The 14,305-nt window shown below is 35.8% G+C and overlaps 1 protein-coding gene across 1 annotated transcript in view; it reads left to right on the top strand.

The window, feature by feature from the left end:
* LOC150091398 (NADH dehydrogenase [ubiquinone] 1 alpha subcomplex assembly factor 4) overlaps nt 1–14,051 on the top strand; it is a 31,968-nt gene extending 17,917 nt beyond the window's left edge. Inside the window, exons 2-3 of the mRNA XM_090383677.1 lie at nt 4,391–4,485; nt 13,306–14,051. Coding sequence (XP_090239803.1) covers nt 4,391–4,485; nt 13,306–13,677 — 467 coding nt within the window. The 3' untranslated portion in view covers nt 13,678–14,051. The remainder of the gene's footprint in view (nt 1–4,390; nt 4,486–13,305) is intronic.
* Nucleotides 14,052–14,305: the final 254 nt, after the last annotated feature.

Below are 14,305 nucleotides of genomic sequence, written 5' to 3'. Positions count from 1 at the left end.
ATTCCCGCCTCGGGCTTGGATCAAAGTACTGCAAAAACCTTGGGAGGTGCAATATGGCCACAGAAGCCGATGCGCCAATAACTACCAAATCAAAAAAAAAAAAAAAAAGCTGCTTCAGCCCACCTGGCTACGGAGGCACTGGCAGTTGTTGCAACAAAACAAAAAACAGGCAACATCCATGACTTCGTCAGTACATATTTCAGAAAAAGAACAGGAAGCTAGCTATAAAGTATCCAAACTTATTGTAAAGGCCAAGGAGCCATACACAATAGCCAAAACTTTGTTAATGCCGGCTTGTAAAGAGATGGTGAAAATAGTCCTGGGACCAGAAGCTGTTAATGAAATTTCAAAAATTCTATTCTCAGCTGACACAATCAGTTGCCGAGTCAGTGATATGTCCAGTGACATTGAAGACATGAAGGAGAAAATCAACAGCAGTCAGAAGTTCTCACTTCAGATCAACGAGTCCACAGATGTTAGCGGTCACGCTCAACTTTTTGCCAACATTCAGTTCATCGATGGAGATGTAATTGCAACAAATTTCTTTTTTTGCAAAGTACTATCCAAGCGATCCACCGGTGAAGAAATATTTCATGTTACTAATGAATATATGCTCCAAAATGAATTAAATTGGATGGATTGTGTTAGTGTTTGCACAGATGGAGCTGTTTCCGTGACAGGTCAAGTTAAAGGCTTTGTAGCTGAAGTGTGCGTAGTGAATCCTGACATACAATGTGACCATTGTTTTATTCACCATGAAGCCATTGTTGCCAAGTCTTTGCCATCTGCTCTGAAAGTTGTGCTGGACGAAGTAGTAAAAGTCATTAACTTCATCAATTCGCAGCTTTTTTCCATTTTGTGTCAGGAAATGGGATCTGAACACACCACACTCCTGCTACATACGGAAATACAGTGGTTGTAGTGTGGTAAAGTGCTAACATGCCTTTTTGAACTTGAGGAGGCACAGAGATTTTTAACAGTTGAGGGGCACGAGTATGCAGAGTTATTTGCAGATGATAAATGGGTGACTAAGTTGGCATATTTTTCCAATATTTTCATTCACTTGAATGATCTGAACCAAAAAATGCAAGCCATGAATGAAAATCTTTTTATGAGTATGGATAAGATTCAAGGCTTTCAGAATAAGCTGGATTTGTGGATACAACGCATTACAAATGGGTTGTTTGAGATGTTCCCAACTGTATGGCCACTTGCTGCTGGTAATAAAGTGGTGATGACTTCATTAAACAACGTGTAGATAACTTGCAGCAGAAGTTCAAGGATTATTCTGAAGAGAGCGTTGAAGATTTCAGCTGGATTCACGATCCATTTGTTGCAGATACAAAATCTCTTCCAATGAATGTACAAGAGGAACTAACAGATCTGAAGGCGGACAGAACATTGCTATTAAAACATCATGAAGTGCAACTGAACACATTTTGGTTGTCAATAAGGAAAGAATACCCGGCTAGCTCTGAGATGGCAATTAATCTGTTATTACCATTTCAACTACATATTTGTGTGAACTGGGCTTCTCGACCTTGAATGAAATTAAAACATCAAAGAGGGAGAGACTCAGATCCATTGATGAAGAAATCAGGCTTGCATTGTCAACAATTCCACCACGCATCAGCTGTCTGTGTTCAGCAAAGCTGCACAAATATCACATTGAAGGTATGCGCAGTTATTTGGCTTAATACTAATAGAATTTTTATTATTATTATAATAATAATAAAAATTTGTGCAGTGATTTAGGGTTCATAAAATGTTGATATATGCAGGTACCAATTTGGATTGTAGGAACAATAATAATTGATTCTATTGTGACTTATAGCATATTCATATTAACATTGCCATGAACTATTCTTTTTTTGGGGATTAAGATTTTGATGTGTCGTGTTGTGTCATGGATTGATAGGTGAAGATGAAAAACGTGGATGATAGAGAGGCTTCTACCAGGAAATGGAAGAATGGGGGACAGAAGGGGTCACACCTGCAGTGGCAACCCACCCTTCACAGAGGGGGTTGAAGGAGGGCCTGTTAAGAACAGCGAAAAATATTTAAGGTGGTAGGGCCCCATCAGGTGAAAGTTTGGGTAGGGAGATGGGCAGTGCCCTGGGAATGAAGTGGGGGACTTAAGTCTTAGAGCCAGGGTGCACTATGTGGGATCCTGGTTGTCATCCTGGCTAGTTGTGTCTGAAAAGAGTGACAATCCCACACTAGTCAGACCAACTAAAACCAGTGTCAGCATTCCACCTAAGAAGAGCAATCAGCATGTGTCAGCAAGGCGAATGTGGTGGCTTTTAAAATTGGTTGGTCTCCCAACTACAGTCATGATTATTTGGGGTGGGGGAGTCTCCTGTCATTCACAGGGAACACATTCACTGCAGTCATTAGCATTAGCATTAGTAGAGGCATATGATAGCATCAGCCAAAAAAAAAAAAAAAAAAAAAAAACCACTACTCCCATTTCACCCCTCCGTTCGTTCGAAATACCTGTCCAGCTGAGCCTTAAATTTATTTAGGCTATCAACTTCAACAACAAGCGATGGGAGTCTATTCCACAAACCAACTGCCCGCTGGCTAAAGGCAAATTTCCGCACATCTATCCGACATCCGTCCTTCCTCAATTTGAATTTATGCCCTCTCAGGTGATTATTCTGAGCAAGAGGAAGAATCCCATCGGCATTGAGCATGCTCAAGCCATTCAAAGCCTTATACACCTCTATCAGATCACCTCGCCGATGCCTAGTCTCCAGGCTCTGTAATTTGCAAAACTTAAGCCTTTCTTCGTAAGAGCAACCCTTTGTTCCATTCACTAATCTTGTTGCCCTTCTCTGTACTCGTTCGAGCAGCTCTACATCCTTCTTGAAATGAGGCCTCCAGACCTGTATACAGTACTCAAGGTGTGGCCTGACCAATGCCTTATACAAGGGAATAATCACATCCTTATCCCTGCTAGAAAAATTCCTGTATATCATTGACAAGACACCATGAGCTACTCTTGCAGCTCGTCTGCACTGCTCAGAGAACTTCATATCTGCCTGCACAATTACCCCCAGGTCCTTTTCATTCTCTACCACTGTCAGCGTAGTACCACAGAGTTGATACATTGATCTGGGGTTACTGTTTCCCATATGTAGTACTTTACATTTGTCAATGTTAAACTTCATTTGCCACCTCTCAGCCCTTCCAGATCCTGTTGCAGCAGCATAGTATCAGTAGTGTCCTTAGCAACCCTGCCAACCTTGGTATCGTCTGCAAACTTGGACATTAAGCCTGATACACCATCATCAATATCATTTATAAATACAGAAAACAACAATGGACCCAACACTGAACCCTGAGGAACTCCACTAATAACATTAGTCCACGTTGAGCAGTGTCCATTGATTACCACTCTCTGTCTTCTGCCACTCAACCATCCCTTTATCCATAGCAGCAATTTGCCTCCAATGCCACACTTCTCCAATTTGTGCAGCAGTCTTCCATGCGCAACAGTATCAAAAGCCTTTATAAGATACAAATATATAATATCAGTCAGTTGTACTCCTATCATACCTACATGCACACAAGATGTTTTAGGATTTTTTTTATAACATATATTCAGGATGCACACACAACAATAGGACTGTTGACAATGCTTAGCATTCACCCTCCATTTGCCCTCTTTCACTCATTCATTTCACTCATTTCAAGTGGAGTACAAACACAGCACCTTAAATATGAAATGCCACACAACTTTAATTTTTATTTTTTATTATTTTTTTAATGGATAGCCTATGTGATACGGATAAATCAAAATAGTAATAATTTCTGGATTTCCATTTGTCCAGTTTTAATGAAATTTGTCATGAAAATCTGTCCACTGGGAGTAGAATGGACATGGTAAAGGCAATAGGTGTAATATGTATATATGCAAATGTCCCTAATGAGTAGCCCATATATGATGTCTTATTAAGTAAATTGTTACGGCATTCACATATTAATTTTACACAGTAACAGACTAGTTCTTGTGAAGTTTACCTTTGCACAGAATACTGCAGATAACTGAATTGTTTACCTTCCAGGGCGGCTGGAAGGCAAACTGGCTGGTTCCTGGACAAGTTTTGCAACATTCAAGGTGAAATTGGATGGGCACTTTCTGGCATCAGAAATAATATAAGCAGTTAGGGATTCATCCCCCCACCCTACTTTTTATCTATGGTTGATGCGTAATAAGTTTGCATCTTTTGGCTACTGTAATACTAATACTATTTGGGGAATATAGCAGTTTTGCTTTTCCATCAGTTATTATATAACATTATTTTGTGTTAATCTTGTCATTTGTAATTTTTTTAGAGTTGACTCTGAGAAATAATGATGGTTTTATCATTTGATTTAATTATAGCACATCCAGAATTGAAGACGGTTCTTAAAGAGGAAAAACCAGAACATTTGTTGGATAAGATGAAATTTTTTAAAATAACATCTGAAAACCCTTCAGTAATGCGTTCTTTTTATTTTTATGCATGTTTAATTCTCTCTCTGTGTGTGTGTGTGTGGTGTTTATTTATTTAAATATTTTAATTAAACATAGTATGTGTAAATTCTCTTTTATACTTTTTTTTGTTTTTAAAGTATAAAATCCACAACAAATCCATGATTTCCTGGCATGTCTTATTGTTTCAGCTGCCTTCAAAATGCAGTTTGTCTTGTGTGGTAATACACGTAGAATAAACACCATGGCTTTTGTGCGAACCCACACAAAGTAATCCAAGGATGTGAGATCAGGTGATCACTGTGGCCATTATACAAGGCCTTTCTGACAAATCCGTTAGCTATTTGTACTCAGCATTTAAAAAGTCAGAAACCTCATGGGAAAGGTGGGCTGGTGCATTGTTAGGCATAAACTACATTATCTGCTGATAATCAGGGAATACGTGTTACAGTAATCTCCCACATTTTTTTCTGCATAAAATGTAAAACCTATAAATTAAACTGAAACTGCTGGAGGTGGGAAATAAGACCAATAAGATTGTCTGCCCCCAGACATTAAAGGAAAATGTTTTACAGTGAAACCACTCTAAAGAAGACACCATTTGGTCAAAAGAAAGCGTGTGCTTTGCAGAGGCCAATGTAGCCAGTATCAATATTTGGCAAAATGAAATTTGCTGCAACTGGTTTCTTACTCAGATTTTTTATTTTTAATTTATTATCATTACACATATGCATTTTAACTAATTAACTTGTAAAAACAACAGAACTTTTAGTAAACATAATTAACTTTTAGTAAAAATGAATATAAATGGCCTTGTTTAGAGCATTTCATTATGAATAATTAGAACACTTATTAGTTCATATTCATCATTTTTAGCTCACATAGAATTTTTTTTTAATGTAATCGGATACTCCCCTCCCTTCTAAATTTTTGCATACAGTCCTACTGCAAACAGCAAAAAATTAATTAAATTTCAAGTAATCAAGCATCGCATATCATTTTTATCAAATGTAGAGGAATATCAACTGCGTACAGGGTATCCACCTGTTTTACAAAACTAATGTTATTGCATGAATAGGGTACATATTACAAATTATAAACCATTTCCAAGTGATAGAGGATATCTTCAAGTTTTTATTCACCAATTGGAAAATGTGCATGCTGCAGTGGATGGCATCATAATTGCAAAACTGTAGTCACAGAGAAATTTACCAACAAAATTCTTCCCTTTTTGGTTTTGTTATCAATCTATGACTTGTGTACAAGCTGCAGCTTGTGTGGATCATCCTCAGACAGCAAGTAATACATTTACACATTGGTAACTTTAATATTGTTAAGCTTAAGCTCACAACTTGCTGTTGTTATTTGGTTTTTAGGAGCATTAGCAACTAAGGCCATATTGCTCCGGGGATATGTGGTGGTCATTTCCTGACCTTTCCGCATCCTCACAACTTGCATGACATATGGATTTCCTTGGACTTTGTGTAAAACTTCCTTGAACTGCTCCACTTTGCTTTCACTGACTTTTGTTCAGCCACCACCTCTGCCAGGATGATGGCAGAGGTCGTGGTGGCCAAACCAGAGTGTGCACTGCACCTTCTTAGGGTAGGTAAATTCTGCTGTGATGACAGTTATATGATTATGCTGCCATCTACTAGATAGTATGAACCAGAGCTGTAATGTTCAATATGTTCTATGTTGATATCAATATTTGTAAAATAATACAAGTTTACCTCAATATAATACGTAGAACACTTCCGTATGATACTCTCCAGCAGTTAAAACGAAAATCTTACATTACAGTAAAGAATAATTAAAAATCAATTGAACACAAAAATCAAATGAACACAAAATTAAATAAATTAATTAAAAGAAATTTAATGAGAAAATTGTAAAAAAATTTTCCTTCCTGAAGCTGACAACACTTTGACCATATGTTGTGATCACAGGAACGAAAATTACTGAATAGGGGCGAGCATGAAACTTAAATAGGGATTATTTGTCTTTGCGCATGCGCTTTTTAAAAGCCCACGAATCAGAGATTAGAAATGGCCAGCGAACATTAACAGAATTGTTGTGTAATTTAATTTCAACAGTTTCTGCAATTAATAGTCTGGTATAATTACGTTGGACACAAAGTATTTTGGCCTCGTTAAATAAAAAAGTATATTTTTCTTAACGGCATGAAAGGCTAATTCTGAAGCTGCTGAACGAGAAGCACAAACTGAGGCCGCGTGTTGATTAACATGAAAATTCAGAGGAAAACGCGTAGAACCTTGGTATGACAAGTTGCAATCACTGCAAGAAATGTATACCAGGTCATTTATGTTGCGAACGAGGAAAGAACTGAGCGATTTTTCAGTATGGTGTGTAGTTTCCGTATTGGCCTGGCCACAATTTTAAATTCGGCATCTTTAAAGAATCTTCTGGTCACAGTTTTAAATTCAGTATCTTTAAAGAATCTTCTGGTCAGTTTTAAATTCAGTATCTTCTGCCATCTACTGTAGGGCACACTTTCTGGTTGGTGTATAGAAACTTGAAGATATTCTCTATCATGTGGAAGTGGTTTCAGATTTGTATAATGTACCCTACTCGTGCATGTGGAAAATCATCATGGGCTGCAGATCAAAATTATTAATACCCTTTTTCTCTAAATCCTCTTTCCACAACAGCAGATGTTTCATAATTTGGTACTTGTGAAGTAGGAAATATTTTGGCAAGTTTGTGAAAAGTGGCTATAGAATTCTTATGAACCTCATCATAAATTAAAATTATATCAGTTAACTTGGCAAAAGTACACAGATTTTCTGTCTCCCATGGCATCAGTTTAGCAAATGCCTTACTGTAAACAGTAAGGCAGTTGTCATGGAATTCGAAACTCAAGTAACAGACATGTTGACACTGCTAATATGTATTCCACACTGGTTACTCGCAAATGAGTAACTGGTGTGATTCACATAGTAGAAACAACGGTGTTCACATCATTGTTAGTATACTGGTGTGCAAAACTTAAGGAACAATGCTATTTCTAAAGGTTACAACCACACAATCTTTACTTAAGGTACTCTTTACCGATGAGAGTAGATTCAGTCTCAGCAGTGATTCTGGACGTCAGCTAATCTGGCAAGAGATTGGCACACGGTATCACCCCGCAAACATCACTGAAAGGGATTGATATGGTGGTCGAGGTGTTCTCGTCTGGGGAAGCGTTATCTTGGATGGATGTACACAACTCCAGATACTGGAAGGCGGTACTGTAACCAGTGCATGCTACTGTACTGAGGTAATCCTTCCGCATGTGCATCTGTTCCGAGGTGCCATTGGCCCCAATTTCATGTTTATGGATGATAATGCCACACCCCATTGCACTGCAGCTGTTGATATGCTTTTGGAAAGTGAGGACATTGTTCATATGGATTGGCCTGCCCGTTCTGCCAATCTAAATCCCATCGAACACATATGGGACGCTCTGGGGACACTCCTAGTGGCACATCCACACCCACCAGAAAATGTTCACCAACTGAAGATGGTGCTGACAGAAGAATGGACGATGTTACCTGTTACCGCAAGAACTTATCAACAACATTGTTCTAAGTATGGACAGGCGGTGCAAAGCCTGCATCGACATTAGGGGTGGCCATATCTCCTCTGAGGACCACCTCTTCCCTTTGTTCCATCTTTGGCAGTGATGCATCTGTATCATGGCAGCCAGTGCTGTGTTGCCATTTTTGAATAAAGTCCCTCTGTACCAGTTGTCATGTTGGTGTTGTTTCCTTCATCGTTTCTGGACCTCACGAGGTTCCTTTGGTATGCTTTTCCCATATCCAGGCCACTCCTATGAGAAGTTACAGGTGAAAACCTGACTGGTCCTTAAATTTTGCACACCAGTGTATATGCATTTTGTATTTAAAGCCAGTTTTACAGTAATTTTTATAACATAAAGATATGAGAGTTTGTGGTAGTTTGTTAGTTTACTTTCCTTACCATAGTTGAAGATCATGAAAGAGAATTGAATATTTTTAATTTAAAATTTAATGAACATTTGTTAGTAACCACAGTGAACTGTTTCCCTTACTCTATTAAGAATTATTATTAGTGATATTTATAAAAATACTGCAAGTGTTTAACTTGCCAGTAATACAAATAAGACATCACTCCTACTTGCACATGCAACTGCAAGAGAAAGGAATGCTCACTTAAGTTTTACGAGGTCTGTTCAATAAAGAATGATCATAATTTTTCATTAAGAAGTGTACTGCTTGCTCATTTCTAGCTTAGTAGGAATTTAAGACTAAAGCAAGCTGCATCATGTAGTAACTGTTCAGTTGGCTCATGTGCACAGTGTGACCTTGGCAGTCAGTCAAGTTTATGCTTATTCAAGTTTTGCTTACATAGCAATGGCAGTGATGCTCAAGGAACAGTATGCTGCACTCAGATTTTGTTTCCATCTCAAGAAAACATCAGCTGAAGTGTGTGAAATGTTAAAAGAGGCTTATAGTGTATCTACACTTCTATATAGCAAAGCTCAAAGGTGGTTTAGAATGCTTAAAGATGGATACAATTCAGTTACAAAAATTGGTGGTCCTAGAGCTCCAACCACTGCTGTCACCACAGCAACTATAACTGGCAGAGATGTTGAGGATATCAGTAGGAAAAGCATGCATGGTATTCTCCATGACCATATGCACACTAGGTTCCGAGACTGCTCACACCTGAGCAATAGCAAGTTTGCATGGAGATTTGTTAGGAGCTGCAATGAATGGTTATGAAGATGGTGAGGTTCTGCACAAGGTGGTAAATGCAGATGACACTCGGCTTCATCATTTCGACCCAGAGAGTAAGCAACAAAATTCTGATTGGAAGTCTACGCCATTGTCAACACCAAAAAAAAAGCAAAAGTTGTGGCTTCTGCAGGAAAGGTTATGGTCATCTCTTTTTTTGACATTCAAGGAATGATTTGCTAGCTTGTTGTGTCACATCATATGACTGGTGCAAGACCTTACTACAAAACTGTACTGCACAATATGCAAAATCACATTTATTGCAAATGACTGCAATTGCACGCAGGTGGGTAGATGTTGCATCATGGACAATGCGAGACTCACATTGCTCATTGTCATTGAGTACTTAGTCAGCATTAACCTGAAATGTGTTCCTCATGTGCCCTATAGCCCTGACCTTGCACTCGGTGATTTTTTATTTTTTTCCTTCCTTATTTCCAAAGTTAAAGAAGGAGCTGTGGGGAAAACATTCACAGAGTTGTCATCAGAAGAAGTTATAAAGACATCGGAGGCGATTCTCAAACACTTGTCAAAAAATGGCTTCCATCATGTTTTGGAAGAATGGCAGAAATGTTTGAGTAAGTGCTATTTCATTAAATAGGGACTACTTTTTGAAAAGGATCATTAAAATATGGATGATTAATAAAGTATGTTGTGAAAAAAAAAAAAATATATGATTATTCTTTATTGAACAGCTCTTGTATCCCAGCCTTTTTGATATAACAAATGGTTGATTCATTACCACCATACTTAGGGGCAATATGCTGGATATAAGATATACTAATTATGTGGGAATTTCTGTAGTAGAGACAAAATTATTTTATTATATGAAGCAATGGTTTGGTTCGACCATATCTTGAATATTGCAAACAGTCTTGGGGTAGCTGTTGACCTGTTGGAGAAGATACAGAGAACTACAAGACTTTTTAAGGGTACACAAGAGTATTCCCATTTCACTGGTTGAGGTATTCAAGCTGTTAAAAGGGATGAGTGAAATAATTGCCAAGACACTCTACATTTAGTCATGCGACTAAATGTAATCTTATATTTTCTAGTTAACATATGGCAGCAGTGTTTCTGTGTTACAAGTTATATTTTCTTAAATGGAACCCGCATCTTTGAACAGTTAGTTTAATGATGTACAGTCATTCAGTTTCTAATTATTGAATGCCATTATTGTCAAAATAACATTATTAAATATTATTGTGACTGGAGATGAATCCTCTATTCACTACAATGGTTTGGAAAATGAGACAATCCAAGAAATTTCGTCTTTAAAAAACCACCAACAAAGTGATGTTGGATGCAAAGTGATACTGACTGTTTTTGGGAATCTTTTTGTGTCTACACGAAATTTTTGGGTAAGGGACCATTAAAACCTATACGATTCCTTTGGATCAAGGAATCGTAAAGATTTTAAAAACATTGTGCAGGAGTGCAATGCAACAAAAAATAATTGAAGAAAGTGTGATGCCCAAACTAAGGACACAGCAAAAAGAATTAACTTATTAGATGCAGTGCATATGATGGCTGCTGCTTAGGATTTAATTTCCAAAAAATAAAAACCTGTTTTTGTAAAGCCACATCTATTCAGCCAGGTAAAGACTTATGTTAGCCCTGGGCGGAATATTAATCTAGGACACCCCCCTCACAAAAATTTAAGGTGGAATTCTTAAAATAAAAGAAATATTCAAAAATTATTCAAATCATAATTATTTATTTAAATTTTAACTAATGACTAGTACATTATTTCTATTAATTTAAAAGTTTTCAGTGATGTATCATTCAGTTTCTAATTCATAATGGCCAATCCATTAATTCTTCTTTGGCCAATTGTTGCTCGTGAATATGTTTTTATCATTTTGATTCTTAAAAAACTCACCTCTCCAGATGCAACCGTAATTGGCAATTTTAATAATATCCGAAGAGAAATGGTGATGTTGGCATATAATTCAACTTAGTTTTTTCTTAAATAAATGTCAATAATTCTAAGCAACCAAAATTTTTTCATTTTAAAACATGCTACAAAGATTGGATTTTTTAACGCAACTCTTTGGCACTGGTGTCGCTGCTCCCATCTTCACCATTAAAATTCCTTCAAGGTGTTGACATTTCGTTTCTATCACATTTTCAAATAAATTCATGAAGTTTTCTGATTTTGGAATAAGGTGAAAAGCTGAAGTTTTCTTATTTTGGAATAAGATGAACAGTATTTCCAACTTAGTTGCAATGTCTATAGCTTTATCCATACACAATTTAAATCCTGATGTTCTAAATTCATTTAGTTGACTAAGAACACCTTCTAACAATTTAATTGCAGTGTTCATATCAATTTTACTACTTTGCATGGCTTTATTACTTTATTTATAATACTCAATATTTCATACCAAACAAATACTTTTAATAAATTTAATAGAATTGCTGTTAACAAACTTTGTATTTCAGACTGTAATTTTGCATCTTTTCCATTGGTCTGTTCCTTGATTTCATTTAATGCAGTTGTAATATCCCGTAACTGATATCGTACTGCTTTAACAGCTTTTATCTTTCCCACCCATCTTGTTTCTGGTAGAGATTTCACAGTAATTTTTATATGCCTTTTTAAAATATCCTACCTACTTGGTGAAGAAATGCAAATCACGTATAACCTTTGTAATGTTCTAAAAAATAATTCTGAAGTTGTTGAAGAATGTGGTGTATCAGATACAACTAAATTTAAATTATGCATGACACATGGAACATAAAAAGCTCTTCTATTTTCTTGTAAAATTCTTGCTTGTACCGTCTCAAAAAAATTTCCAATGTTTGGTTCAAATAATTTTTCATTGTTTCCTCTGTGCCAAATTTCGTGAAGCTAAAAATTTAATCATCTCAATTACTTGTTCCAAAATCATTCTCCAGTATTTTTTTTTTTGATTTGTCTATCAAATTTGATTTACAACATCCATAATTTTATTGAATTTTAGCCAGAGCTCTAATTCCTTCCACTGTTGCAACAATGCATATTTTATGACTTTGAGAGTTCTCATGCAAGCTTAAACCATCTTGTGAATGATGCCAAGAACAGAACCCAGTAGTTTCAAAGCAAATATTTGCATGACAAAATAATTTTCAGCAAAAATCCTAAGGAATGGTGTTCTTTTTTTCTGTACATATCAACCAAGTCCTTTCAAGCTTTTTGACATTTTTTAAGGTCCAGAAACGATGCTCAGTTGATGAAAACCATCGGTGATAAGCATCAATCGGATAGCATTTTGATGAAAGCGAACAGTTTTAAATGTGAATCTGCATTAGTATGGGATTTTGTTGCATTAAAATTAGGTTTAATTAAAAAAAATAGGCAAAAATTATTTTCTTTTACATATGATTATAAAATAAATTTACTGTAATATAAATAAGCCAATATTGAATTTTTTTTATTTAAAAAAATTAAAGAAGAGTTTTCTTATTATTATAAACACACTGACCTATTTAAAAAAGTTCTCATTGGAGAAGTTTTTTAAATAGGTCAGTGTGTTTATAATATGTTTATATTGTAGTTACATATGTAGAGTACTGTACATACTGTATTGGATAATAAATAAAGATTGGTAAGATGAAATTTATAAGAAATATTGAGAAATTCTCAATAGGTACACAAAAAGAACTGATTTAACAGCAACATGACCAAATGTAGTGTGCAGTCTGTGAAGTTGATGACAAGTGGTCAACAGTTCCTGTATAGTTGGAAACTATACGGGTGGCGGTCTATATCTGGTGTTCATTAAAGTTTTTTTTTGGGGGGGGGGGAAATCAGCCCAAGAGGAGGTAACCTGAATTTTTTTTTTAACCATCCTTATCTCCAAAGTATTGTTGGTTTTAGTATTATTACTTGGTGTAATTACTTCATTTATTACATTCCCTATTGTAAAAAAATGAGAAATATAATAATATATGAGTATGAAGAATTAAAAATTATTACAAATTTTAAAAATTTTGTACTTCATTTCTTTTTAAGTTGTTGAATATATATATATATATTTAAATAATTTTAACCATTTTTAGGAAGATACTGTAACTACTTCGAGGTCTTTACCAACATCAACAAGGTCTACTGACGAACCAGAATATGGTTATGTTGAGCCAACTTCAATACCTGAAGGCAAATGTAGTCTGCGACAAGCTTTGGAATTCATAACTAACCACCAAATTTCTCCTGAAACGTGGGGTACAAAGAAAATTGCTGACCACTATAAAATGGACATAGTTCTTGTTGAACAAATAATAAAACATTTTAGTGCTTTTGAATTGCGCCTTCCAAAAGAGAAAGAAGGAAAAGAGAAATATCATGCATTAAAAAAATATTTTCCTACTCTAGGTACAAGAGAACAATTACTTTCAAGTAAGGAGCATGGTAATTTGGATAAAGGATCCTAAGCCATCAACAAAATAATTATCATATAGAGATGTAGAAAGTAAATTATGTAATATCCTTTGCAAATAGGTGAAGTGAGATTAGATGTAGCAGCAACTCAAAGCTTTGGTTTGTAAATATTCAAAAATGATATTAAATGAGAATGGGTGTTCAAAGCTGTTTCCTATTAGTATAATGTTGTTTAAATATTTGTTTAAAATTGCCTGTAATTTGTTATCTGCTTAATTGTTAAATACACATTATAAGCTGAATAAAATAATGATAGAGTTGATAAAGGCTGATCCCCCTTCCCACAATGGGAGACCATAAAATAGTGATATTTTTAAATGCAGTTCTGCTGTAAATATATAGAATGCTCCTAACATCCCTTGGGAGAATATTTGCTATTACTTAAATTTTGGTTTTATTGATTTTTTAATACCTCTTCTGTGACATGTTGTCTGTCCTTTTGAAAGTCAGGTGATTCTTACAATGCATGTGAACAGGGGTGATCCCAAGATAATAATAGAGGCTACAGTCCCCTCCCCATATGATCAAAATAAGGTGGATTTTTTTATTGCTACATAATAATTAAACCTTAATTATTCCTTGAAATATTACCTTAACTGCTTTAGTCTCTCCTTTCATAAA

Source organism: Mastigoproctus giganteus, chromosome 1 (assembly GCF_048544385.1).
Source record: "Mastigoproctus giganteus isolate SK-2022 chromosome 1, ASM4854438v1, whole genome shotgun sequence".
Lineage (NCBI taxonomy): Eukaryota > Metazoa > Arthropoda > Arachnida > Uropygi > Thelyphonidae > Mastigoproctus > Mastigoproctus giganteus.
The sequence above is the reverse complement of the archived record's forward strand: the minus strand, read 5'-3'. Positions and strand labels throughout refer to the sequence as shown.